Source organism: Athene noctua, chromosome 5 (genome assembly GCF_965140245.1).
Source record: "Athene noctua chromosome 5, bAthNoc1.hap1.1, whole genome shotgun sequence".
Taxonomy (NCBI): Eukaryota; Metazoa; Chordata; class Aves; order Strigiformes; family Strigidae; genus Athene; species Athene noctua.
The window spans coordinates 67,104,536-67,131,946 of record NC_134041.1 but is presented as its reverse complement, the minus strand read 5'-3'; the positions used below and the strand labels follow the sequence as shown (position 1 = coordinate 67,131,946).

The 27,411-nt window shown below is 54.0% G+C and overlaps 1 protein-coding gene across 2 annotated transcripts in view; it reads left to right on the top strand.

The window, feature by feature from the left end:
- The window catches only part of STK32C (serine/threonine kinase 32C), an 80,700-nt gene extending 58,452 nt beyond the window's left edge, over positions 1-22,248 (top strand). The window contains exons 1-11 of one of the 2 annotated variants that reach the window (XM_074908021.1): positions 9,407-9,491; positions 13,161-13,312; positions 14,719-14,892; positions 15,385-15,422; positions 16,780-16,869; positions 17,327-17,430; positions 17,529-17,645; positions 19,116-19,241; positions 19,374-19,505; positions 20,715-20,782; positions 21,165-22,248. In XM_074908021.1, coding sequence (XP_074764122.1) covers positions 9,474-9,491; positions 13,161-13,312; positions 14,719-14,892; positions 15,385-15,422; positions 16,780-16,869; positions 17,327-17,430; positions 17,529-17,645; positions 19,116-19,241; positions 19,374-19,505; positions 20,715-20,782; positions 21,165-21,303 — 1,158 coding nt within the window. In that variant the 5' untranslated portion in view covers positions 9,407-9,473 and the 3' untranslated portion in view covers positions 21,304-22,248. Of the gene's footprint in view, positions 1-9,406; positions 9,492-13,160; positions 13,313-14,718; positions 14,893-15,384; positions 15,423-16,779; positions 16,870-17,326; positions 17,431-17,528; positions 17,646-19,115; positions 19,242-19,373; positions 19,506-20,714; positions 20,783-21,164 lie in introns of those variants that run through there. The other variant, XM_074908019.1, reaches the window with a different exon arrangement.
- Positions 22,249-27,411: the final 5,163 nt, after the last annotated feature.

Sequence of the window (27,411 nt, the reverse complement as noted above, 5' to 3'; positions counted from 1 at the left end):
GGTCAAGCAGCGCTCGGCGGCAGCGGTGAGCTTGGGTATTGACCTGCCCCTTCCCGGTGCCCCGTGCTGTTAATCCGGTGAGCAGTTTGCCACAAAATGGGTCTGCTTGCCATGGCCCGCAGGGCTGGGTCGGGCGGCCGCTCTCCTCGGGGCGGCCAGGCCGAAGCCACGGCGCTGCGCCAGCGGGGAGCAGCTGTCTGGCGTTCCCGGAGCCGTGCGCGGGGCTGGGCCGCGTGGGGACGGCGAGGAACGCAGCAGCGTGAATGGGTGGAGACGTGAAAGCTCCGGGGATGCCTAACAGGAGAGCTGTGGTAGGAAGATCCTCTGCTCTGCTGTTGAGTGCTGGAAGCCTGCTTCTTCGTTTGGGTGAGAGGGTGTAATGAAGTCCTGTTTGGTAGAAAGCCTTGTGAAGCGATGCTTGGCAACAGGGTGGCGGCAGCCCCTCGGCTGCTGGTGGCCCATCTGCCCGGGCTCAGCCGGGTGGTGGCCGCAGAGGGGGAGACCAGGCAGGAGGAGCTGGTGCACAGCCCCTGTGCCCCCATCTGGGCGGACCCCCATCTCCCCAGCCGTCTCTCCCAGGAGACACGGCTCTCTCCAGCCACCCCTGACAGAAATCCATTGTTAGCAGAATTGCAAGAGATTCCTCGTGGAGGAGGGACTAGGAGCATTTTGTACGTTGGGTTCCTGCACATGTGGAGGTGCTGGAGCTGGAGGAGACATGTCCTCGAGGAGCTGCAGTGACAGTCACCTTCTTGCTTTTCCTAAAGGGAGGGTCAACAACGGTCACAATGGAATTCATCGGGAGTTTATAGAGTTGTGCTTGGCATGCTAAGTTGGTCTTAACTGCAAATTATCATTAATCCTCTCCCTTCCAAAATGATGTTTTCTCCCTGACACTTTTGCTGGTTTTATACTGTAGTAGTTCCTTAGTGTGGTCTCTGTTGGTCACCCTCCAAATGCTTCATGTTGAGTGTTGGGTGTGCAGGACAAAGGGAAAATAAAGCTGTGTGTGGTCAGATCCTACAAGGGCTAGGTTTGAACTGCCCTGTTTCCCCAGGGAAGGATTCTAGGGATTTTATTGCAATATTGAAAAGCAAAGGTGAGCAGATGGGACTATAATCTGGCCAAATTTCCTTCCAGGCAAGTTATTGACTTTAAACCTGGGGAGTGGTGCTGCCCTTGATGGAGAAATTAATGCTGTGTGCAACATGCACAGTATGTGCACAGGGGTGTTTGCTGTCAAGTAACAATTGTCTATAGTTATTCTGATTTCTGGGTTGCAGCTGGCAGACCCAACATTACGTATGAACGTTTGGGAGGTTTTTCTAGCTCTGGCATATGAGCTGTTTTTAATGAACTTTACACTGGGAGCCACGCCACAATTTGCTGGTGTCTTAGGCACAGGTGTGACAGCTCTTATGGGTTCTTTGCAAGACCTTGGACCTGGTGCTGCAAAACAAGGTGTGTCAGTGCAAAGGATCTTCACGAGAGGAGATGCCTACCAGGGCTGATCCCTTTGCAGCAATTCGGTGGTAAACACATTGGCGCAATGAAGCGAGCTTCTGACAAGGAAAAAGCATTTGGCTGCAAGTGCCATTAATCCCTCCTGAAGGTTTTGCACTGTGAAACACGAGTATCCCCTTCTTTCTTAGTTGAAAAGTTACACCTATATTTATTTACTTCAGCGCAGAATGGAAGCGGTGGTGCCCGGGAGGCGCGTTGTGGCAGCAGCACAAACGAAGGCATTAGGCCATCGCCCGGCAGCGCCATTTCAAGATGAGTGATGAGGATTTTCGAAATGGCACAGTGAATGTTCTTGCCTTGGGATCAGGAAAAGCTTCAACATTAATTTACATTCAGAGATTAAATAAAGCCCTCCATTCTTCACTGGAAATAATTCAATTTCTCTCTGTTCCCAAGTTTTATCAAATATGTAACCAAAAAAATCATTTTGTCTGCCTCTTTGACCAGCGTATAAAACATCACGGACTGTAATCGTGGCCTTAATGAGAGATGACTCCAAATAGAAGACTTAACTCAAAATGTATGTCAGTCATAGGAGGATGTACTTGCCCACTTTTTTCAGAAAAGACTTGTTAACTGTAGTTGTATGCAGGGGTTCAGATCCTCATGTAAATCTGTCGAGCTGGAGGAAATGGTGGATCCAGGTCTGGATCCATCCAGAAGGCAGGAAGAGGATGGGTCATGGTGTCTTCAGGGAGTTCTGCAGGTTGGCCTGATTTTTCATCATTCTTCTTTAAATAATACTAAAGCCAGAAAAGCCCAGCAGAGATATGAGCATGTGATTAAAGCTACCCAAAGATTGAGATGCCTAACAGCCTTTCCGTAGGAAGCGTGACAGCTCCAGAACACATCTCCCTGTTTGTCCTCCTCCCCGCTCCCGGCAGAGCCATCCGCACAGCGGGGAACACGGTTCCCATCCACTTGGAGCCCTCCCTGGCAAGGGTCTGCTCCTCGGTGGCCTTAAGGGCAGCAAACCTGGGCCACGCCGCGCTGGGGACACGTGCTCAAGACTATGCCCAAAGGGTGATCCGAAACACCTACGTTACTTGTTTTAAAATTTAGTACTGACATCAGATTTTGAGATATTTGACTGACAACAATTTCTATCAACTGATGAAACTGTATGGCTGGCGTGCGGGTGGGGCGAGGGTACAGAACAAACAAAAGTAAAGAAAAATGCTTCTTTTTCTTTTTTGTTTCTAAGGTTTATATGCTGTCACTTCTTTAGTTTTTCCTTGTTTATTTGGATTAATGGCTTTCATGAGGTAAAGAAGTCTACATGTTTTTGGAGCTGTGAGTCGGATAATCGCCCATATCCAAAACTCGATTATAGAAACATCTGCTTAATGTCTGACAAGACGTTATTTTCTCAGCATGACATTACCAGGAAGTGCTTAATCTGAACCACCTAAAATTGCTGTAAATCATGGGATTCAGAGCATCTAGATAACATTCTGCACCCTCATGTCATTAATTCTTGTAGGAAAATTGGGAAATATTCCATGATAGACACCAGCTAGAACTCATCTCCCCCCTTGCTGTGTGCAGGTGCCGATGAGGAGAGCTTTTCCTGACATAGTTTCAGTGCCCTGGTTGTGTGCCATTTATGTCAACAGCAAGGCAGGAATAAGGTTCATTCAGGGGAAAAAAAAAATATATATATAATGGATAATCCTGGTTCTGGATGTGTTTTGAGCACGCTCCCAGCTCTGCCTATGAGATGTGTTTTATCTCCCAGTACACAGAGGGCTGCCATGTTCGTAGATGATACAAATCCATGTGGGTCTCTTGAGCTTCGAGGAGGTCTGCAGATCTGCACGAGATGAGAACACCAACGCATTCTTAAGACTCCCGAGTTGTTGTTATTGATGTGTGGGTCACTGAGGTGTGATCTTGAACAGCAGGTTTTATTTTGGGTCAGAAGGGGATTTTGTCTCTAACATCAGCAGCAGAGAAAGGCATTTTTAATGTAAGTGTTGACACGGCCTGAGAACACCAACAGGCTTGCTATGAATAAAAGTTTTATCAGCTACTGTTACAAGTTGGCCGTAGCAAACAGCAGTACTGGATTAAAGAGATTTTAATGATTTATGGTGTTCTGACAAACTAGTCCTTCATCAATCTTGTGATAAAGCACAACTTTCAGCAGGGAAAAAGTAAAGTCGTAAGACTCCACGAAAAATATCTTAGGGAGTGAAATGTGGCGAGGTGTTTGGCACAGAAAACAAGATCAGCTCCTGAAGATGTGAAGGCAGATTTGTCGAGCCGGTAACCTCGTCCCCAGAGCGTGGCTCCTGAGGCTCATGGGCATTTTCCACTCGCTGCAGCTTCACAGCTTTTCATTTGCTTTATACCTGAGGAGATCGGTTCTGGTTTTGACCTTTGCATCCGAAGGGGAGGCTGTGTTATTAAATTCCTGTTGTTACTCTTACAGATGTAGCTATAAAGTGGTCCCAGCTGCCTGGCACCGTTGTTTGCAACGCCGGGGCTGCAGTACCTGGTGTCTGTGGCGGGCAGGTGCCCAGGCGGGTGCAGCCCTGCGGGTGAGCGCGCAGGGGGGGTCTGGCCGTGCAGGGCCGGTGGGCCAGCGGGCAGGGGCCGTTGGTGGCCAACAGCAGCGCCGCAGCAGGAGGTGCCTGTTTGTGCCACGCATCCCCCTGGGCCGGGCACGGAAGCAGGCGGGAGCAGCGTGCGAGCGTCACGCCTGGAAGCGTCTGTTGTGCTGAGGAGCACAAGTGCCCAGGGAGCGTCCCAACACGGGCGGCTCTGCCGTGCCGGCCTGGCCACGGGCGCTGCCGTCGGCACGGCCCGGTCCGGAGGCACGGCCCAAAGCCCGAGAGATGCGGAGGGCCAGGGGGGCTGTCATCACGGCCAGCAGCCGCCCGCTTGTTTGTGTCACCCAGCCCGGCTCGTCAGCAGGGCCTGACAGGGGATCTGTGCGCGGGCTGGCGCTGGGACCACGCTGCAGGTGTCCCATTCTTTTAAATGGGTCTTTGTGTGCGGGAGATAATAGTTGGGAAAAACGCTGCCAGAGACACTCTGTCAGAACTGTGCCCAGAACAAAGTTCTGGTTAAATAAGCTGCAACAATCAAGCAATGAAGGTTTTTGGTTGTTTCAAAGTATGTTGTTATTCAGGATCAGACAGTATTATAGTAACGTGTCCCCGCTGAGCGTGGGGGAAGCGTCATGGGTAAGTTGTGGGCAACTGCCGTCCTGCTCCCAGGGCTTCGCCTCCCTCCCCGGGGCGTCAGGGCTGCTGCGGGGCTCTGGTGTGGACGCACAGCGAGGTGCTGTGACATCCCCCCAGACTGCGCTGGAGCCACTGAGCCAGCGACACCGTTGTTGGAGCTCTTCGAGGGACAGGCCTGGAATTCGCGTCTTACCAGAACACGCCCAGCGGGACTGGCCCCGAAGGGACGGTGAGGGGCTGCATGAGCTCCTGCTTTTCGTCTCCAGCCTCCTGCACTCACTGAGCCCCGCTCCCCCAGCAGCCGCGGGAGGGGGACACCTTCAAGGGACCAGCATCCTTGAGATGTTGGGTACCTGCTCTGGGCCTGTTCCTGTAGGGGAGCGGCTCCTGAGCGGGGGCACCTTCAGCCCCAGCCCTTTCCCCTTACGTCACCTGGTTTTACTGTCCTGTGTTTCAGGTTATCATCAGTTTACCTTTTGTTCGTGGTTCAGCCTGCCCAAGGGCCACGGCTTCATGCTGCCCATGGCTGCACTTCCAGCCGTGCTCGAGAGAGCATGTCTGTCTGTCTGTCTGTCCGTCCTTCCTCCTTCGCTCCCTCTGGCTGTGGGGAGAGGAGAACATCTGCGAGCCGGGCAGTGTTGTCAGATGCCCAGGACCCAGCTGCCAGGTTGTTGCTTTTGTCAGAGTCAACACGACTGTTGCCTTTTTGAGAAGGCTTTCGATTAGATAAATCCGATTTGATAAACCTGAGGTGATCTTTGGTGGCGGTTGCCAGCGGTTCCCACCTGATCCCACCCGTAACTCGCGTGCCTTTGTGGCTTTGCAGGAGGTGCTGGTTTCCGTGGGCTGTCCCAAGGCTGGAGCTGGGACCCAGCACGGTAATTACAGGGATCAGAGGAGGTTTTGACCCATGGAGTGTCCCCAGGGGGTGGTTTGGGCACAGGCCACCTCCAGTGTCTGGTGGCCCCCAGGGGAGTGTGCCACTGGCCGGACCGGCGGGGCTGGGGAAGGACCCTTCCTGTCCCAAGCAGAGCCGCCGCTCGCAGAGGGCCAGGCCCTTGGCCGCGCTGCGGGGACGAGCAGGGCACAGCCCGGGAGCGGGGCCGTGCGGGTGCTTCACGGCCCAGCCGAGCCGCCGTCCCCCTCGGTCCACCCGCGGCTGGGCTTGTGTGGGTGACCTTGGTGCCGGGGTCCTTCCCGGTCGGACACAAAAGTCTTGGGCAGACCTTTGAAAAGCAGGTAGATGCTTTCAGCAGAGCTTCATCCAGCTGCTTAATGAATCCACATTTTTAATGAACGCCTGATACTTTAATTGTACCGCTGCAGATACACCTGGGAGGCAGCCTTCAGCTTTGCTATCTTGGCTGCGCCTGAAAAAAAAATAAATTAGCTGGTTTCATCCTTAATGTTTATGAGAACTGTAGCGCAATTTAATATTATCTTTTTAATTACAAGTGCTACACAGATGTTAATTACTAGGCAAAGATTGGATTTCAATTACCGTCAGTGCTATCATCACACAAAGCGGGTCCGAAGATCGCTTTGAAATAACAGGGTAACTGATGCTGCGTCCTGTGATGCCAGGGCCGTGCCAAATGCCTTCGGTTTCAATTCAGAATAGCACGGTCCCTGTTTGTTACTTTCCTGATAGCAGCTGAGAATTGATTTTAATTTTTTTTATGTAATTGGCAAGATTTTGTCTGCAGCTCTTGGTACAGAATCGCTCTCGATAGCGAAGCATTGGGGATCCTGGGGGGCTGGGGAGTGCAGGTCTCCTCCCGCCCGGGCACTGCTCTGCCCAGCGCGGTGTTAACTGCCAACTGAAGTCCTCTGCAGCTCTTCCAAGGCTGCGTGACAGTCATTTCCCTCCAGCTGATCAGATGTAGCCGCTTTCTGAAGAATGACAATTCTCAGAGAGGTGAACGGTTTATTGTCTTGGTTTAACAGGTGAGCCGTTAGAGGAAAGCTTGTCTGAAGATGAGCTTGGCAAAAATCGATATTGGAGGTTATTCTTTAAGTGACAGAACAGCAATGCAGGGTTTACGGTAAACCCTTTCTTAACTGGCTTTTTTGTCTCTATTTGCTCAGCAAACTCACTCTAGCTGGCAAGAAACAAGTAATCACAATCTTCTCATCCTTCTCTGCAAGGAAGACCTGACTGTTCCTGGTTTGCAGTCTGCCTTCAAAGTGTCAAACCCTCACTGAGCACCTGGGGTTGGTTTCCAGCTGTACTGGAGTGACTGGGATTTAACCCAGCTGTTCCCTGTGAGCCCAGTGGTTGGGGTGCTCTCAGGTGCAGTAAGCACGTGCTTATGTGACTGTCAGAAATTACCGGTTCTTTCTCTTTTCTCCCTGCTCCTGCTGTAACATTTAGTGATCAGAACTGAACTCAGTTGTCCAAAAAAGCTTGAGTTATTTATACACCATGGTAAGGGCCTCCTTGCTGCTTCTGGTCCTTCTGAATGAAGAACTTTGCTCGTCCTGCTCCAGAATCTCCCATTTCCACGACACCCTTCCTGAGGCTACTGCCACGCTGGCCCCTGTGGCAGAGACTCTTTTCCCTGGGCAGTTCCAAAGCCAAACAATGCTTTTGGGTGCCACAGGCAACTTTACGTTTATGCTTGACATTTCAAGTTTCAACCTTACAAGTAAAATGGCAGCTATAGAGATACTGGGGAAAAGGGGGAGGGATTTGGCCCTGGCAGCCCGAGAGGGGAGAATGATGGTCTGGCCAGGGTCCGCCCCTGCTCCGGCCTGTGTCTCGGCGGGACGTGGCACGGGAATGTCGTGCCGGTGGTCCCGACAGGCCTGGTGGCTGCTGGGTCTCGCTGAGCTTGCGCAGTGGAAGCGCCGTGGGCTGGGCCGGGCATTTTCCCAGTCCTGCACATCCTCTCCCTGCTGTCCTCAGGCCGAGGCAGGGCCGGGCCCTAGGCCGCCAGCACGGGGGGTGGTGGGTGTCGGAGGTGACTGATGTTTCCTTTGCTGGGGGGAAGCTTAGGGCCAGATTCTTGTTGTGCTTCTGCTCATGATAATTCCCCATGACTTCATCGGGGTTGGCTTATTTTTGAGAGCTGAAAACTGCTGCTCCGGGTGATTAATGGTTGGAGAGCGCTGCTGGGATCAAATAAGGTCTGCCAGATGGATCGATGCATCATCCCCGAGCCACAGCCATTTCCAGAATGACCACTTACAACTGCAGTGCTTTTCATCTCTGCAGAAAGGAAATACGGAGGCTTTTTTTAACCATTTCAGTATCTAACAGGAGTTTTGTAGGTTCTCCACACTGGGGGTTCAGCCATAGATACCCAAGGGAGGTTGGCAGACGCTGGAGGAGAAATCCATATCCGTGGGGAAGGTGCAAGCGCTCCAAATAAGCATTTTTCTAAGCTAGAACAGCGTTCAGCTGTGGTTCACTGTAAGGATTAAGGTGTTTGGTGTTGGTGCTAATCCTAAGACTTGACTCTACTCTAAAACCATAATAAGCAGAATCCAGCTTTGTACACTGAAACCTCCGGATGGCTCTGGGCCGAAGTCAGTGAGGTGTCTGTGTACGTAAGGATTACAGCCCGTCTCTCTCGGCTGTCAAAGGCCAAAGCTGCTGAGGTTCCAGGAGAAAACCTACTGCTCACAGTTCGGAACCAAAAGGAAGATCTCTTGAACCCAGCTGTGGGTGTTTGCATCAGATGTGACGGCAGCATCTGCGGAGGACAGGATTGGGGGTGCCTTAATTTAAGATCACAGCTGCTTTGCAGAAGGAAAAAATAATCTTTGTACAAGCTGAGATCAAGCAGTCTCAAGTATTTATCAGCTCCACAGATCCTGCCCCAGAATGCAAACTGCTTGCTTTTGTTTGAGCCCAGACAAATTGTGCTGCCCCTTTATAATTAATTTGAGATAAGTCAGGACATGCTATTAAATGATTAGATGACCTTTCATCTGAGCGGGGATTTCAGCCTGCTGGATTCCTTCTGAATCAGCAGGAAAAAAGTTACCGGATTTCTAAAGGAAGAAGTGCAAAGTCTGCCCGAGAGAGAGCAAGTGGGACTGAAAAACGTACAGAGCAGCAAAAATATAGGCGAATGGGGAAAGTATCCTGAATTAACAAGAACAAAAAAAGCCTTCCAAAAAGGACATCATGTCTGAGTCCTCTGGACACCAGGAAACACCCAGAGCCCAGCTCCCTATTTCCACGCCAGCTGCACCGTGGCTGGGTGCAACAGGGAAACAGCTTGTAGGGAACAGACCAGGGAGGGGGGCAGGCGAGTAAGAAGCCAAATAATTCCTGGCAGGTTACAGACTGTTTTTGCTTTTGGTACTTAGTCTGTGGTGTGACAGAGGGTGCTTTGATCCTACAGAACGAGGTTTATCCTGAGGCTTTTCCCAAAGTCAGGTTTGTGTGAGGGTGTAAGCGGTGCGTGTGCTTCCGGCAAGCTTTGTCCCTGCGAGTTCCAGTCGTGGCGTGTGTGGGAGTAGAAGACGAACTGGCCAAAAGTGTAGGGCCCTCAGATAGGTTCTACTTACTTCGTTCTAGTATTATTTTTTTAATTTTGTTTTGGTTTTTAAACCTTAAATTGTGGTCTGATATTTGAAATTCTTAATGTTTTCCCTGGAGCAGTTGGAAGCTGGTGGATCAGCCCCCACCAGGCTGACCCCAGGAGAGGTTCGGAGCCGTGCCAGCTGTTCCCGCTCCAGAGGCTGCTGTTGGTTTGCTCTTCTCACATTACAGCTGGTCCCTCTGTCCCCATCTTTGATTTCCAGATGCTACGGGAAGGCCAGGTGAGCTTTGGGGTGCTGTGTCTCCCTGCGGTGCCCGTTTGCCCCGCGGGAGCGTTGCTGGAGCTCAGCACCACGGAGGGGCCCTCCCGCTGCCGGGTTCCTCGTGGCTCCCATCCCTTGACTTCTCGGCTGCTCTCACACGCTCCCTCTCAGGAGTTACCCGGAGGTTGGGGCGGAGGATGTGCTGTCAGCCCCGCACAGGGGGGACGTGCCGGCCGCGGGAAGCCGCGGGGCCAGGCCGTAGCGTGGGCAGTAGTGCCTGGCGGTGGGGGTGGCTGGGGGCAGCGGCTGCCCGCGGGACAGGCTGCGGCGAAAATCTCCGGGGTGCTCTCGGAAGTCAAACAAAGTCCGGCTCAACTCCTCAGCTGCTTTTGCTGAGCAAAACAAACTTTGTGCAGAGTGGGGAGACAGCTCTGAGCACTTCTGTTCCTGCGCTGTGCTTTTAATGATAACTCTTACCTTAAAGAAAGGTATTTCAAAGGCAAGGGTGAGTTTTCCCCGCGTGTTACTTTTTTAATACCACCTAGGCCAGTGGTCCTCGTTAGTCCCCTCTAAATTAATGAGATAGCCAGGGCTGTTGAGTGCTGACCACGCCGAGGGGGGCAGGAGCTGCCAGCTCTGGTGACAATAGAGGCGTCGTCATTGTCTGGGGCCCCATGAAGTGGGGTGGAACTGGGAGATGTTAAATGCACATCTCATGTCCTGAATCGCAAATGCAGGCTCCAAACCCTTTATGCCTTTAATGCAATAAAAGCAAAGGCAGCTGTATACAAACCATTTGGCAGCAGCTGAATGTTCAGGGTATCTGGGACTCTATTAAATCTTTTATGTGCCATGTCTTGAGCAATATAGTACCAGCTGATGCCTGCCTTCTGCTTCGCAGATCTGGCAGCATTACATACAATTTTTTCTAATGGCTGTATTTAACCACTGAAAATTTCCTTTGTGCAGCGAGGGACCACATTATGCAGAATGAGGACAAAGTAGTCTCTTCTTTCTGCTTTCTTGCCTTGCTTCACATTGTAGATCTGCTTGAAAATGGATTGAGAGTCATTTAAAAAACCACTCTGACTTGTTACCAAGTAGATGTTTATTCCTTCCCCAGGAACAGATGCAGGAGTGGAGAGGCACAAAAAAGAAAAGATACGTGTTGGGGCACTGATGTTGGGGGCAGGACGCTGCCTGTCTCGAACCAGGGGCATCTTGCAAAGGGCTCTTGCCTGAGCGGCCGCACCTGCCCGGGGCAGCACCGACCCCGCTGCGGACGTTGGTTTGATGTGTGACACCCCCCCGAGAGCTGGGTTACGGTGGCCGTGAGCGGTTAACGGCTGTGGCGGCAGCACGGCCCCACGGCTCGTCCCACAGCTGCCCCCGCCACCCCGCCGCTCCGGGGGGCTCGGCTGGAGGAGGGACGTTCCCATCGACGCCCACGTTGGTGTTCTCTTACAGAAAACAGAGAACAAAAATTTCCAGAGCGCCTGAAACTGGCATTGCTTTGTATGTAGGTGATGCTGTTCCATTGCAGAAAGCCATTTATTATGATTACAGAGTACAAGAAGTTTTCATCATTTTCTCATTTATTAGACCAGGTTTCCATTTTCCCTGCAGAGAAACAAGAAGCAAATGACATAAATATAAAACGCCTGTTAAGATATTGCAAGTCGCAACCTAAAAAGAAATAATAAAAAATTAGAAATTAATGAGCTTCTAGCCATAATGAGAAATAAACTGACATCAGGAAAGAATGTTGTTCAGCGCCTGGATGGCTGTTATTGAAAGGTTTGTTTGTAGAGAAGTTATGTAGCAATGACTGTGTTTTAAAGGGATATTGTTAGGTCATTTCTGCTCGAAGAATTTATAAAATACGAAGTTATTTTTGCCTGGTTTATTAAACGTACAACCAGCATTAGGCAGGGGCTGGATCCTGCTGGTGCTTTGCATTGCGCTAGGCAGTTCATTATTATTATTAAGTTTGCACAAGGCAGGGGTTTTACCTTCCCTGTTTTGTATGAAAACTCGCCCACAGGCGCCGGAGGAGACAGTGCCAGCTGGGGGGACGGGGCTGGGGACACCCCTGCTCAGCCGGGGGGTGAGCAGGGCACGGGCTTGCTGGCACCTGGGGGCCGAGCCAGGGCCTGGTGCCGTGGTCACCAGGCTGGGCTCTGGGCAAAGCCTGAGGAAATTGCTCAGGTCAAGCCAGCCCAGGGGGGAGCCTTAGCGGGAGGCCTGAGCTGTGCCGGGAGTTATTTCAATACATAATTTCCTGCTCTTACCGTAACTGTAATGACGACTGTGAAACAGTCCCTGTAATTTCAGTGTGCATTGCTAATTGGGGTGTTTTTATCAGGCTAATGATAACCACCTATTATTTTGTCACCTTCTTGCTGCAGTGTGTCCTTGATGATATTATATTTTGCGCCATTAGCGCTTGCAAAGGGTTATTAATGGCAGTATTTCAGAAGTGTGAGGAGTTCGGCAGCTCCTGTCTGTCTGCGATGTTTTCTGCGTCCACAGAAACTCCCTTTCCTTGCTCCCCGCTGTGTAGACGTGACCTGTTCTCTAAGGAGCTCACCCCCGGTCAGCCTCCCCGCGCCACTCGCGGGAGCGCTCTAGCACCAAAATGCCAAATTCTTTCTTTTTCAAAGAAAATAGATCCAGCGCATCGAAATCATGAGCATATCTAATAATTAAAAGAGGACAGACATAATTATACCAGATGTAGATGTTTCATTAGTTCATTTAAAAATAGTTACCTTGATAACTAATTAGCTCTTTTAGAAATAGTTCCCTCGGTAATTAAGGTGTCGTTAGCATCAGCAGACCCGAGGGAGGTGCACGGGGGGCGGTGCTGGCCGGGAAGGCCGTGCCAGCCCAGTGGGCTTCATGCCCATGGGCCAGTGGGTGCCGGGGCCGTGTGCCGGGGGCTCCCTGCGGGCCGGGGGCTGCCGGGCGGCCTGGCTCTGTGGGGTGGCAGCGGGACGGCCGCCGGCAGCCCGTGGGAAGGTGACGGTTCCTGGGGGGGCCCCACCGTGGCCTCCCGCCTGCCCGGCGCGAGAAGGGGCTGCCTGAGCCAGTGCCACGGGCCTGTGTCTCGCAGGGACAGAGTGCTGCTGCTTTCCAGAGGCACGGTGGGGCTTGTTGTTAAAAAACGCCCATTTTAATCTCTTCTTGCTAAAACAAATGGGATTATTTTGACCTTTCGGAGCCCAGCTACGGATGCGATAGGTTCAAACCAATCTGGTGGAGGTTGGCAGCCAGCGGGTGTGAGCAGGATGGAGTCGGGGCTGGGGGAGAAGCCCCGCGGTGGCCCGAAGCCTCTCTCCATTCGGAGGTGGCCAGCACCAAGCTCACTCCCACAGCTCCCAGACCCCGATCCCTGCTGGAAAGCTTTCCCTGGAGCCGTCACATCCTCGAGGGAGCTCTCGTGTAGCCACACAGTTACAGACACCCGGGCGGTGAGGGGTGCCCAAAAGGGGAGCACACGGGCACTGCGCTTGGAGCCGGGACACTTGTATCTGTAGATCCCAAGTCTCAGCCCAGGACCAGGGTTATTTGGTAGTGGGGTGGAGGTGCTGAGCGGCCTGGGTCTCAGCCTGGTAAAGCAGGAAAGGAGAATATGGCACATTTTACTAAATGTCTTTTTTTCCTTCCCCTTCTGTGGTGCTCTAGGTGTGTATTGTGCAGAAGAGAGACACTGAGAAGATGTATGCCATGAAGTACATGAACAAACAGCAGTGCATCGAGAGGGATGAGGTTCGCAACGTGTTCAGAGAGCTGGAAATCCTGCAGGAGATCGAGCACGTCTTCCTGGTGAATCTCTGGTGAGCAGCTCCTCTCCCTCAGCCCTCTGGGGCCGCCTGCCCTCAGGGGCTTGTGGAGCCTCGTCCTCCCCCTCCTGGGCTCACCCACGTCCGTGGGAGCCTCCCAGTGAGCTGCCCCGGTGCAAGGTGATGTCAGATGTGTTTGGGAAACCTCACACAGAGGATCTGGACGTGCCATGGCATCTAACACTATAAACCAGCCTGGCTCCTCTTTTTCCATCAGAAACCTTTGTGTGTTTGCTGGGTGTTCTTCACAGCCTTCTGGCAAAGACCAGGAATCCAAAATCTGGCAAAGACCAGAAATGTCTCTCCTTCAGAGATTGGGAGGGTTATGCTACGATCAGAATGTGGTTTTAGGGCTGGAGCCGGCGCCTGGTGAACGGCGCTGGATTCCGCAGAGGCAGGAGAGGGGCAGAAGCAGCAGGTTTTCGCGGGGAAGCTGCAGAGCTCAGGTGGCCTCGGGCAGCCTGCCGTGTCCCCACCCTCTGCGGCCATGGCGGCTGCACCGCAGGCTGGTGGGTGGGAAGGTTTTCAAAAATTCAGAAAGTTTAATACACAAAGTGATGGCAATTGGTGATACTTCACATTTTTTTTGTTGATCCATTACTTCAGAACAGCCAAACAAGTTAGTATTTATTTTTCAGCATTATAGCAATTGCAAATATTTTTTTCCAACAAGTAATGAAATTCTTAAGAAGACTTGCTTCCTTAGCAAATTTTTCCCTTTCAGCTTGTACTTTGAGAATAAACCAACATTTAAGATGAGAGAAATGTGTGATTCATAAGTATTATACAATCCCACATACTCTTTCCTTAGAAATACTGTCACCAAATATAACAATTGAACGTTGTTTTGTAGTGTATCCTCACTGCTGTCAGTCTCCTGTGGGATCCACTGCCGATTTAGAGAGGCGTTTTACTCTACAGTAAATATAAATCTCTTTTTCTGGTTTTTATGGTTAAATTAGTGGTTGTGTTTTCCAATTCATTTTCAGGATACGCAGAGATATTTTAAGTAGGTTTATCAGATTGTTCACAATTGAAAATGCAAAACTTTTCTGAAGCAACTGGCTAGCAAATCCCTGAGCTCTGCCTGCAGCCCTGCCCGCTGGAGGGGTTCCAGGCAGCGCTCGGGAGGTGGCGGTGGCAGGCTGAGCAGGGGAAGCTCATCGGGATCCTTACCTCTGCAAGGGGAGCGTTGGTGTGGCAATGGGTTAAAAACCAAGACAGCATCTTGAGTCGCCCTTGCTTAATTAGAAAGATGTGAGCACCGAGGCCGGGGTGTGCTGCGGTGGGACTGCTCACAGGTTCCACGGGACGGTGTCATTAGGAGAGGGAAGAAGCCCGCCTTGGTGTAGTGGCTCCTGTGGGTCAGGCTGCCGGTTGACGCTCCGCCGGTCCCGCAGGTACTCCTTCCAGGACGAGGAGGACATGTTCATGGTGGTGGACCTGCTTCTTGGCGGCGACCTGCGCTATCACCTGCAGCAAAACGTCCAGTTCACGGAAGAGACGGTCAAACTCTACATCTGTGAGATGGCGCTGGCTCTCGACTACCTCCGAAGTCAGCACATTATCCACAGGTAACCGCGCAGCCTCGCCCTGCCCCGCCTGCTTCGGGGTGGGTGACGCTGTCTTTGCTTGTGCCGCTGGTGCCCCTGCGTCGGGGAGCTGCCGGCACCGATCCGCCCTGGCAGCGCCGGTGCTGGGCACCCCCCAGCTGCCCGTCCTGCCCCTGTCACTCAGAGGGAGCCTGACCTTTGCTGGGTGCTGACGGCACCTTCCAGGTGTTTCAAAGCGATCAAGGGCTTCACAGAAATAGGCCCACTGTTGTGTTATTCATTGTCCTCGGAAATGATGCCTGAAGAGGCCCGAGGCTCCCACTTCTCTGCCCAGTTGCCCAGGAAAGGCCTATTTCTAGTCCATCATAAAGGGACTTGTCTCATGTCAGGGCATTTTTGTTTTACTTGTTCCTAATTTTTGATAGATAAAAAAGTTGCAGGTTTTTTGTTGTTGAGTTGCATCCCTGATCTGACTGAGATTTCATCTTGCTGGAACCTTGCTTCTTTTCCCAGAGACGTAAAACCCGACAACATCCTCCTCGATGAGCAAGGTAGGATCTCTCTGCCTTGCTTTGTCTGCCTCCTTCATTCAAGGGACAGATTCTTCACAGTCTTGAATATTGTGTCTTTTTATCTGGGAAAAGTGTGGAAAAAGCGCCACTCCTTCTAGTTGATGGGTGCTTGGTAATGCGAGGGAAGCTCTGCCCAGGGCAGCCCCTCTCCTCGTTACCCCACGCTCGCGAGCACCCAGGGCACGGTCACCCCTCCCGAACCGCGGCCCCTGGCGTGGCAGGAGGGCACAGAGCACCAGGCCTGACGTGGTGGAGTTTTAGAGGGGCTTTGTGGGGGATCTGCACATACGTTTTTAGGATAGCTTTGGTGTCTTCCCGGGGGATGGATCTGGGCTGAGCCGGGTGGGGCGAGTTCAGGGACGTTGTGAGGGTCCCTTGGCTGGTCGTAGCGTCTCCGTGGCAGAACGACCCGGGAGAGCCCCCGCGGCAGAGCCGGCGGGCGCCTCTGTTCCAGCCGGACATCTGACCAAAGGAAGACCCACTCGCCCAGGAGAGCAGGCTCCAAATCATCTGAGTTTTACCACAACACCTCATCAAAACTCAAGCTTGCTCTTGCAGGGAAGTTAATTGGAAAACAGCGCAGGACATAAAGCCCAAACATAAATGGGAACAAGGAGATGCAAGGGGAGACTTGACAGGACAAGGCAGCCTGCGATTTACACACCACTTCTGCCACGGCCGCGTAGAGAGAGAGCAGAGCTCAGCCTCCAGAAGGGCAAGTGGGTGGGTTTTCTCTATACCAGGCTGGCTTGAAAGTAGTGACCTATTCTGAATTTTAACTTCCAGTCCTAATGACGGAGAAATTAGAAACAGGGAGAAGGTGTTCCGGCACTTCTCGGAATTTCCTAGTGATTTCTTCGTACAGCCTGGGGGTTTGGGAAGCGCTGTTATGGTTTCATGTCCAATCTCCTGTGCTCTGCCCCTTGGCTCTGGGACTTTGGGGTGGTGGTGGTTCAGTGGCTTTCCTCAAAAACAGTTCTAGGGTTTTAATCAACGCGACCAAGGCGGTAACAGTGTACTGTTTCCCTGTTGTCTTCCTCACTGACTGTAGGCTCTGGCTAGAGCAGTTTGAGTGAGTGCTGGACCTGGTGTAGGTTACTAGTTTGCTCCAAGTGGGATTTAAAATCAAGACCCAAAGCTAGCTGCCGTTTAATCACCTCGCCAGCCTCAGGTCCGGGGAAAGCTCCAGGATCTGGGTGGGGTCTGACCCTGACCCGCCTGTGCCCGTGCTGCGCTGTCCGAGGGCAGGGGCTTATGAAACAAATGTATTCTGACTCTGCATTGCCCCTGTTCTGTACTGCGATTAATTCCTTCTTAAAATGTGTCTTTATTTAAGGTCATGCACATTTAACAGATTTTAATATCGCAACAATAATTAGGGATGGTGAAAGAGCAACTGCATTAGCTGGAACAAAGCCATACATGGGTAAGAAGGAATCGCTGTTCCTTACGTCTGTATTTTACATTCCAAGAGCACTGACCGCATGCTGCCCGTCTGTGACGAGGGCACGGGCTTCATTTAGCACATTAATGCATGCGCCCCCTCGCCCAGTGCAGCCGGGTGCTTCGAAAAGTGAAACTCCCAGCGTGAGCGAGTCGCCGTCAGCACCCCCTGCCCTGCCCTGCCCTCTTGCCCCGCTGGCCCCCCGCTGGCCTTGCTGCGTCCTGGGGGGGTTTCTGCCGTCCCTCGGCTCTCCCCGCCTGCGCCCCATAGCACGGTGAGTGCGGCGGCGGCTGCTGCTCACCCCAGCTGGCAAAGCCTCCCCTGGGCAGGAGTGCGGGCAGATAACCCTGAGGTTTACAAACTGGCTTACCTGGAATACTGAAAGAGAAACAGACTGAAGTCAACAAATAACCTGTTGCCTTTTTCCCCATCTGTTCAGCCCCGGAGATTTTCCATTCCTTCCTGAATGGCGGGACAGGCTACTCCTTCGAGGTGGACTGGTGGTCGCTGGGGATCATGGCTTACGAGCTGCTGCGGGGCTGGGTAGGGCTCCCGGCCGCTCCGAGGCCTGGGCACGTGCTTCTGACTGACTGCAGGCAGGAGAGGGAATTTCTTCTCATCTTTCTGCTTTTTCCCCCCAGAGACCGTATGACATCCACTCCAACAACCCCGTGGAGTCTTTAATTCAGCTCTTCAGTACCGTGAGCGTTCAGTACTCGTCTGCGTGGTCAAAAGAAATGGTTGCTCTGTTGAGAAAGGTAAATCATCCTGCTGGTGTGGTTTGAGTTGTACATTAGCCACGGCGCCTGCGGGACTAGCTGGAAAATTTTCAGCATATTAAGAAATAACGTAAAATTGAAATAGGACTAATTTTTATTACTTTGTTCAGGCTTAAGCACAGATTAATCTTGTGTTTTGTTTGTTCATTACCCTTGTAACAAGATGTGTCATGTCTGACGGCAAGGGAAGGAAGAAGCCTGGTTTTGGAGTGACAATCGAGTTCCTGCCTGGGCTAGAACTGGCCCCTTCCAGCACCCCCCTCCCCGTACCCTCGGCAGGCGGCAGCTCCGGCCGGGGCGGCCGTGTGAGCTGGGTCCCTGTGCTGCCCCAGTGCTGTAGCTCGGCCGGGGGGGCCTGGATGTCGGGGGGACAATTTACAGAATTAGGTTTGGTTCTGAGGAGAAGCAGGTTGTTGGCTGTGCTGCAGCGGGGCGTTCAGCAGGCTCGCATTGCCATCTGCTGGGCTGCGGGCGGGCGGGCTCCGGGGACCCGCCGGGCACCAGCCGCCGCGGTGGGACAATGCCAGTGGCCACCGCAGCCCGGCAGGACCCGCCGTGGCCCCCCAGAGCCCCGGGGCTTCTGTGCTTGGGGCGCCCCAGCCCTGGCCCTGAGCAGGGGCAATGCCGGGGCTCTGCCGGCATCCAGAGGTGATGCCAGGTGCCCCGTTGCCCACCCGCCCACTGGGGCCAGCCCCCGCTCCGTGCTCCCAGGCCTCACAGTGGCCTTACGTGGGAAGTGGGAATTGCCCCTTTTTGTTTTAAAGGTGAAGATAATTTTATGCCATGGAAAAATGCCTGAAATTTTCCCCATTAGATGTACCCCCCATTGGCCATACCTCCACATCAGATGTCTCTCCACGTTAGATATACCTCCAGCAGTGCTGGAAGCTGTAACTCCAGTCACCCCAGCGTGCAGTGGGGTACGTGGTGCTGAATTCTTTATAAAATGGGCTCTGTCCTCAGACTGGAGTCTTAGTGGATCAAGCAGTCATTTTTTTTCCCCTGTGCTTAGTAGTCTGTGCGTGTGATAAGCAGAGTAGTGCCCCCCGGTGTCACAGAAGGTGAAAGCAGGACCTGTGGAGGTTGCAGCCGAAGCGATGACCCTCTGGGAGGATCAGGGTCTTTACGAGGGAGCCGGGTCTGTCCCTGCCTCGGGGAGGAGCGCGCTGGGGCAGCAGCGCCCGGCTGCTGCGGCCAAGGCTCGTGCCTCGTTGCAGGCGTGCGAGGAGCAAACCCACACCCGCCCAAGGGCTCAGGGTACCAGATTTTTGCCCGCCTGGCTTCACAACCTCCAGAACGCTTTTCTAATATTTTTTTTCCCTACAGCAAGTTGGGTATTTCCCGTGATGGAAAGGCTGCTGCGTGGCTGAAGCGTGCGGGTCACCCCAGAGGCAGGTGCTGCTGGCCCCTCTCCCCTCCCCTCTGACAGGAATGCTTTCCTCTCCCCAGCTGCTGACGGTGAACCCCGAGCATCGCTTTTCCTGCCTGGCCGACGTTCAGGCCTCGGCGTACCTGTCCGGCGTGGTCTGGAGCGACGTCTGCGAGAAGCGGGTGGAGCCGGGCTTCGTCCCCAACGTGAGTAGGAGCAAGGAACCTGCTGCGGACGGCAGAGGCCCCCTGACAGAGGGGGAGTTTCTGAGTGCATTTGCTGCACCAGAGTTTCTGCTGCACCTAACGCCCGCGTTGTCGTGTCTCGTGTCCCGGCAGAAGGGCCGCCTGCACTGCGACCCCACCTTCGAGCTGGAGGAGATGATCCTGGAGTCGAGGCCCTTGCACAAGAAGAAGAAGAGGCTTGCAAAGAACAAGTCGAGAGATAACAGCAAAGACAGCTCCCAGTCTGTAAGTGCTTTCTGGGGTGATGGCCGGACGGGGGAGAAGGCTGAGCTGCTGCTTTTGGGGTGTATTACAGTAGTTACTGCAACAGTGCGGTAACGGCAGGTTACGCAGAGAATGGTCAGTGTGAGGTTCGTGGTTGGACAGATGATCTTCAAGGTCTTTTCCAACTGAGATGATTCTGTGATTTATTCTGACAAAAATGTTTGCCCATTCTTCCTAACGACCAAACATTCATTTTATGTAAGTTTGATAAAACTCTTCCACAGTAATCTATACTTTGGAAAATGAAATGAGAAACAGAGGTCTGGGCACGCTGGTCAAGAGGAAAACTTAAGAAACACGTCTGTGTGATGTTTCTGAGAGGTGGTGCCCCGTGTCTGTGACAGCTCTTGGGGCGGGGGGGTGTCTCATGGTGGAGGTTTGACTGATCAATTTGCGGGAGCTAATGTGCAATCAGTGAGACTTACCCTAAGAGGATGAGGAATAAATTGGGATGCGAGGGAGGGAGAAACCAGAATAAGCAAATTTGCAAATACCTCGCCGAGGTTTTGCTGCCGAGAGCTAAGGGCACTTCACCTGCCAGGACCCACGGTTGTTTGCCCGCGCTGGGCAGGAGCCCGTCCCTCGCCGTGGTCGTGGGTGCATGAGTGGGTGGCACGAGGGCTGGCAAGGCCCTGCCCGGGCAGGGGACGGGTGTCCCTGCTTCGCTGGGAGGTGCAGCAGCATCTGGCTTCAGAGGAGAGCTCTGCGCCTGGACAGGTGATGCAGGAGGTAAAATAAAGGCAGAAATCAGGAAGCACGGGCCTGTCCACACGCTGGCGTTTCCCGCCTGCCCCGCGGGTGCTGCCGACTTCCCCGGCGTGTGAGCAGGCAGCGTCCCTGCCCGTGGCACGGGGCAGCAGCTCTGTGCCTTGCCCTTGAGGGGCTCACACACACAGGCTTTGTGCTGCGCTCTGCCCCGCGCTGCCTTTCCCGAAAGTGGGATACATAGATAAACACGCGGTGTTTGTCTGGAGAAGGTCCTGCTCTCTGTGCTCTGTGGAAGAGTGTGCTCGCCGCAGGTGAACCAGGTGAAAGCCCCTGGTGAGAGCCACGAGGGCAACCAGCTGTGCCGCTGCCACCGTCCGTCCCGGCGGCCGGGCGCCCCGTGCACCGCCAAACCGCAACCGCGCCGTCAGGGCTGCTCATGCACGTGCTGTTTCTCTTCAACAGGAAAATGACTATCTCCAAGAATGCCTTGAAGCTATCCAGCAAGACTTTGTCATCTTTAACAGAGAGAAGTGAGTATATTTTTTGAGGAAAAAATACTCTTTTTCCCAGTTTCCCTTAGGAATCAGAGTGTCAGTGCATGATGGCTGGGAGTGTCTCGCTGCTGGCTTAGCTGAGGAGCTCAGGTGCTGCCTTTGTATGGAAAACGGTTCTGACCAAAAAGGGAGACAAGATCAGGGCTTACTGATCCCTGCCATTAATAAGTCGTGCTGCAGAGAGGCTTCTGGGTTTTACCATGTGTATGTGACACTGCTTCACTTCCCCCATTGCATCTTCCCACCCGTCCTGCTGTTAGGGGATGAGGCTTTGGAAAATGAAGGCAAGGGAGGCGCTTCCTCTGCGGGGCGTTTGCTCCAGGGTGGCCGTAACTCCTGGTTCCTCTGCTCCGCGCAGGCTAAAGAAGAGCCAAGAGCAGACGAGTGAGTCCGTGTCGCCCCCCGAGACCACCGACGAAGCCGAGACGGAGGCCGAGTCCGAGACCTCCAACTTGAACATGTGCAGCTCCGTCTGCTCCTCCGCGGGCAGCAGCTAGGCTGGAGCCGCCGGGCGAGGGTCGCCGCTAACCCGTCCTCGGGCTGCGCTGGGCACCGCAGGCTGCCCCCGCCGCCGGGGAGCCCCCGCCGCCGGGCCTGCACGCTGTAGCAAAAGGGACCGTTCTCACGGAACCGCGCTCCCGGGCTGAGCGGCCGCCCGCGTGGCACCTGGCTGCCCCGCCTGGGTAAAGGGACTTGCTATGCAACTTGTCGCAGGAGGCAGATCAACTTCTTTACTTGTTCTTTTTTAACGTCAGGTTGCTTATCTGCACGTGTCCTTAATACAGTAAGGTGACAAGAAAAGAAGTTACATCCTTGGGCACAGCAGGGGATGACGCCGGGCAGGTGTGGCGAGGGAGGAAGCCCAATAGGTGGTTTCAGCTGTTCTCGGGCAGTCCCTGTCCGTGAAGCTGCCGCCGGGACAGACAACCCCTGTGTAAACCGGAGCCTCTCCAGGCTGTGGCGGGCAGCACCAGCCTCCTGGGAGCCTCCAGCTGTTGGGGCCCTGCAGCAGAAGGACATCCCGGGCATGTCCTTGTCCTCTCGTCACCTGTCAGAGTTTCTTTCCCGACTCGGGGCAAATAAATGTTTTTTGTGCACTCCATGAATCCTTCAGGGTCTGGGTAATGATTAAACTTGTAATTGAGATGCAGAATGTGTTTAAAATATTTGCTTTCTTCACGTAGCTGCTGTGAGCGACGAGGAGCTGTGTGAGCGGACCAGAGGGTTTGGCTCTGTTTGTCCGGGTTCGGAGGACGCTGTCTGTCCAGGTGCAGGGTTATTGGAGGCCAAGGGGGTGGCCTTGACATGCTGCGCGGTCACGGGAGACGGGAACGTCTTATTTCACCCTTTGATTTACTTTAATTTTCAATGTAAAGTGAAAGTACTGTATATAATTTACCAATACCTGTTTTAACTTCTTAATAAGACGGGAGATCTCCTGAGCTTGCTCCGGCTGTGGATGTTGCCTTTCTTGTTTCAGAAGCCTTCACTATATTAGTTGCTTAATCTGCTGTAGAGTGGCTTTTGGTTATTGTCACTGAAAATGAGCTGTGGGCTCTGCTGCAGCGTGGGGCCGTTGTGGTGCCCGGGGGTTCTTTAGGAGCGCATTCACTTTCAAACTACCAAGATCCGTTTGCTGCTAGACATGAGGAGGCTGCAGCGTTTGCATCCTTACCATGGATTCATAACGCAGAAATGCTAGAAAATGTTTTTAACAGATGCAGACTTTTTTCAGGACAAATATTGTTGCGTTTTTCGTTTCCACAAATAAAACAGAAAGGCGTAACTGCTACAAACCAGTTTTAGTTTAAAAATGACACGGCGCTTTTATTTTCCACAGTTTTATGTGGAGATTAGTACGTGGCTAAATTCGTGCAGGACCGAATTTTCACAGAAGTCTTTCAAAGCAGCGCTGAGGTGCGCAGGCACAGCTGGTGCAGGGGGAAGGCGAGCTCTGGTGCCCGTTTGTGCAGCCGCAGCGGGGAGTGCCCAGCCCCACGGCTGAGCCCAGCGAGGGACCCGGGTGGCACCACGGGGCCCCGGCCCTGGCCACGGGGCCTGTCGCAGCCCCGACCCGCCCCTCATTAGGAGCTGTGCTAATGATGGGCTGGAGGGGGGCTGCGGCCTGTGCCGAGCCCCGCTGCTCTCTGCGCACCCCCGTGTCCCCCATCCCCTGCCCCAGCCCCCGGGCGATGGCCAGGACGCTCTGGCAACACTTTAATCTCCTCACAAAACCACATGGAGACCGGTTGTGATCCGGTTGGGATCCGAGCAGGGGGATATGGCTGCTGCCATGCGGGGCCCAGACCCACCGCTCGGCCCCCCAGGACCCAGGCGGGGCAGGAGAAGCAGAATGAGGGTCAAAACCATGTACTGATTCAGGAACTGCACATTACAGATGATTTACACCACCCATGTAGATAGGATTTTTCAGTAAACTCCATTACACTATTGTCATCTTTCTGTAAATAATGACAAAAGTTTGGACTGTTGGAATGACACAAGGACCAAACCCCCCTCCCCTGTACGAGGGAGGTGGGTAGATCCTGTTCAGCCAGAGGCTCTCGGGCCAGGAGCGCTGTTGGCAGCTTGGCAGGCCCTGTCTGATCCAATGTTTTCGTCGCTTCCTTTAGGACAAGTGACAAACAGCCCTTGAGTTCGAGGCTGGTGTGCACAGGGAGAAGCTGGCTCACTTCTGAAATGGATGTTTCTCCCCCCAAACTCTCCCCATGTCGGTCATTCGTGTTCCCTTTTCAGCGCTGCCCTTCCTGGGGAAATTGTGCAAAATGCCCTCAGCAGCGCTCGGCAGAACCCGGGGAAGTGCTGGGGAGACGCCGGCTCGTTGCTGCTTCCCGGGGGCAGCAACGTGGGGCAGGTTCTGGCTCCCACCGCCGAAGTCCGTCCAGGGAGGCTCTGGCTCTGCCCCAGGCCGTCTCTGATCCTCAGTCACTGGGATGGACACGGGCCTCTGGGCTCGTTGCGCTGAGCTGGAGAGACACCGTGAGCGCACTGGAGCGGAAATACTCGCGTTTGATCTTAAATAGTGCTGGGCATAACTTGGGCAGCGCCCACTGGGGGCCAGGCTTTGCTGCAGCCCGGTTGTGCCTAGTCCCCGGAGGAGAAATTACACGGCAAGTGTCACTGGAAAACGGAAGAGCGACAGGAAGGAGCTCGGTGTGTGCTTCTTGTCAGAATCTCCATGGTGGGTTTCTGCATGCCGGGCCCTTCTGTCCCCGGCGGGCCGCTGCTCCCCGGCACCTCCTGTGTCCCCGTCGCCGTGTCCCCTCAGGAGGCCGCGGGGGGCCTGGGGAAAGGCCTGGCCTGGGCCTTCTCCTGTCTCTGTGTCCCGTGAGAGCGGGCGCGGCCCCAGATGTGAGCAAAACTCGCGGTGAAGTTGTGGAATCCTCCTGGTACCAAACCCCGTCGTGCAGAGCCTGAAAGATCCCCGGAGCAGCTCTGGTTTACATCTCCTCTACAACCAGAACACAATAATTTTCTGTATATAACTATTTAAATATGTGTATTTTTTGTATGACAGATTTATACAGGGTGTGCCATCATTCTCTGTGAGAGGTCTACATTGCCTGTAACTTACTCTCCCTCAATTCCTTGCCATAAGGTTGTTTTCTTATCTCTGTTGTATTATGAACTTTTGCAGAGTTGCATATTTTTAAGTGTTTCCATTGAATTCCACAGACTTCACTGGGAATTTTGCATAGAAAACAAATGCCAGATCAGGTCCTGATGTTTCTTCTGTTGCCAATTCTTTATTACTCTGTACCTTGCCAAAAAGAGAGTAAGAGTCATAAAATAATAGCAAAAAGGCCAATAACATGAACTTGACATTGGACAGTGCTGAAATCCTCATGCCTTGGTAGGGTATTTTTAAAAATTATTTCAGTGGAAATAGATGTAAAGGATATCTTTGTATTTTACGTTAATACATTTCTGTAATTTTATTGCATGAAAATTTTACCATGTCACAGAGTATTTAAGTTACGACAAGTTTGTGTTTTTGCAGATACTGCAAAAGCCATTGCGTATGTGGAGTAATAAATGTGTATTTTTAACATGGCCACATATTTGCTGTCATTTCCAGGTTACTGCTCCATAGAGAAAACATGGGATCTCATGAAAAGCAGCTGTTACAATTAACATTTCTCGTTTACACGTCGTGGAGCCTTTCAGCACCCGGGTTACAGCAGTGGGGGTAAGGGCCGGGGCACGTGGCCAGCCACTGGCCTGCGCTGTGGCTACCAACGGCGGCTCCCGGGCCAGCGGTGGCCGGGGGCTCAACGGGCTGCGGATTTCCCACGGGGCGCACGCGGCGCCGGGGGGTTGCAGCGGGTGGTTACGAGGCTGCGAGGGCACCAACCACCAACGCAGCAAACGCTGAAAGCTCGGCGAGCCCCCGGGGATGCTCCCGCCAGTGCAGGGCTGGGGTCGGGGGAGCTGCAGGAACGTGGCCGTGAGGCTCCTGGGCCACTGCAAAACCTGAAAGGAGACCGGCTGAATCCGGGCATTTCACAGCCTCCCGCTTTCTGGTGTCGGACAGAGGGATTTCGAACTCCCCAGGCGGAGTTTGTCTTGACAGTGGGGCGGAGGGCCCTTTCCATGGGGATCTGGGGGTCAGTGAGGGTGAGGAGCGCCCTGGGCACGGCCACCGGCCTGGGTCGCCTCTGCCCACGCCGGCCCCGGCCAGGGGCACCCACACGGCCCCGGGTAACGTCACGGGCTGGTGCCTGGGCAGGGGCTGGGGGGGTAGGGAGGGGTGTGCCCGCTTGTACCCGTGGGGGCCAGGGCATGGTCGAGGCACCAACAGCCTCTGCATTTCAGTATTTCCCTGCACAACCCTGGATTTTGTATCTTAAACTGGATAAAAACGGCCCCAGGGAACTTCGGGAGGTCTCCGTTTCTGTTTTTTCCCTTTCATCCCTCATCAGTACTTGGAATTATTTATCGTGGCTGTCGGCGTGGTGTACTGACTTGCTTCATCTTGCTGTAGAAAGCATCTACAAAGGCTCTTCCTGACTTCAAACCAAGTGGCAAAGGAAGGAGATAAAGCCTTAGCATGGCTCTGTCTGCAGAGCCCTCCACCAGCGGTTGGCAGCCCCGTGCCCCAGCCTCGGTGGGGCTGATTTGACCCCTCTGGTGTGACCCCCCACAGCCTCCCCGAGGGTCCCCAAAGGGCCAAGGGTGCATGGGCACCTGACAAGCCAGGCTGCTCACCCTTTGTACAGCGGGGAGGAGGTGAAGGGAACGGGGAGGACAGTTTCCCCCCCCCAGCCCCTAAACTACAGCAGGTGAAAAAGCTGAGAGGCTTAAACCACCCCAAACGCAGGCAGCCCTGCGGCTGCCAGCCCTCTGCCCATTACTGCTGTGCCTAAACGGCTGCTTTTTGGGGCTCACCCTCAGGATGGGACAAGCAGAGAACGTCCCTCCTTGGCGTCACCCCCCGGCTTTGCCTTTCTGACGCGCTGAGCTTTTTCATGCTGCTGTTTCTGCTGGCGGGACCCAAAGGGCAGGTGGGTGCTGGCTGCCGCTGCCAGCGCGGGGTGGGCCGGGGGAGCCCAGTTACCCAGCGGAGTAGGACAAAGCCAGGCTTGCCACAGGCTGGCAAAAAAGCAGCAGAGCGTGGAAACAGAGCGATGATTTTGCATCTGTCTGCCAGCTGGTTTGCACCCTTGGGGAAGTGTAGGGAGGGTTTCACACAGCCAGCGTGTGCCCTGCAGCATCCCTCTGCCCCACTTCCCTCGGGCGAGGCGCCGGCGCGGGGGCCGCCGTGTCCCGCAGCCCTGGGGCTGCTCGGCTGCGGGGTGCCCTCACCCCCATTTCAGCACCCCACGGTTTTCTGCTGCCTGTAGTGCGTGATGCCTTTAGGACCAACATTCTGTGTTGCATAGGCTGTCTTGGTTTGGACTGGGCGGTTGTTGACTTTGCATTTTACTGTTCTTTTAACTTGCGCTGCTGTTCCACTGGGAAATAAGAGGCTCATCCCCGCTCCCGTGGCAGGACTTGGGGCTCCTCCAAGCCCTGAGCCGGCAGCCGCCGCCGAGCCAGGCACAGGCTCTCGGGCACAGGCATAAAGCGTCTCGCCGGTGCCCTTGGCCGGCGTGTGCCTGACGCGGAGCCTGTGGGAAAGCTGTCCAAAGAAATTAGGGCCAAGCAGAGACGGTGTTTGTGCCCCGGGTGGTTTCATTTCCCGGAGTCTCTGGCTGCGTTAGCACGTGCCTGGCTCTGTCCAGACCCTCCTCGGCATCTCCTGGCACCGGGATTGCTGCAGAAATGCTCCCGGCCCCGTTCCGGAGGCTGAGGCGATGGTGCAGCAGCGCTGGCTCGGTGGCGACAGCTCCCTGACGGAGGAAATCCAGGGAAAGCCTCCCTTCCCAGGGAAAGGGCAGCGGGGATTGGGCCCATGGCTTGTGAGGTGGCTGGAGGGGCCCAAACCGCCTCTGCAGGGCGGTGCTGGGCGAGGGGACAGCGCCTCTGGCTCCTGCCGGGTCCCCACCCCCCTGTCGCTAACGAGCCCGACTGCTGGAAGAGGGACATTGCCAGGAGTGAGCTCACAGGACTTCCCTTGCGAAGTGCTACCAGGGTGCTGGGGT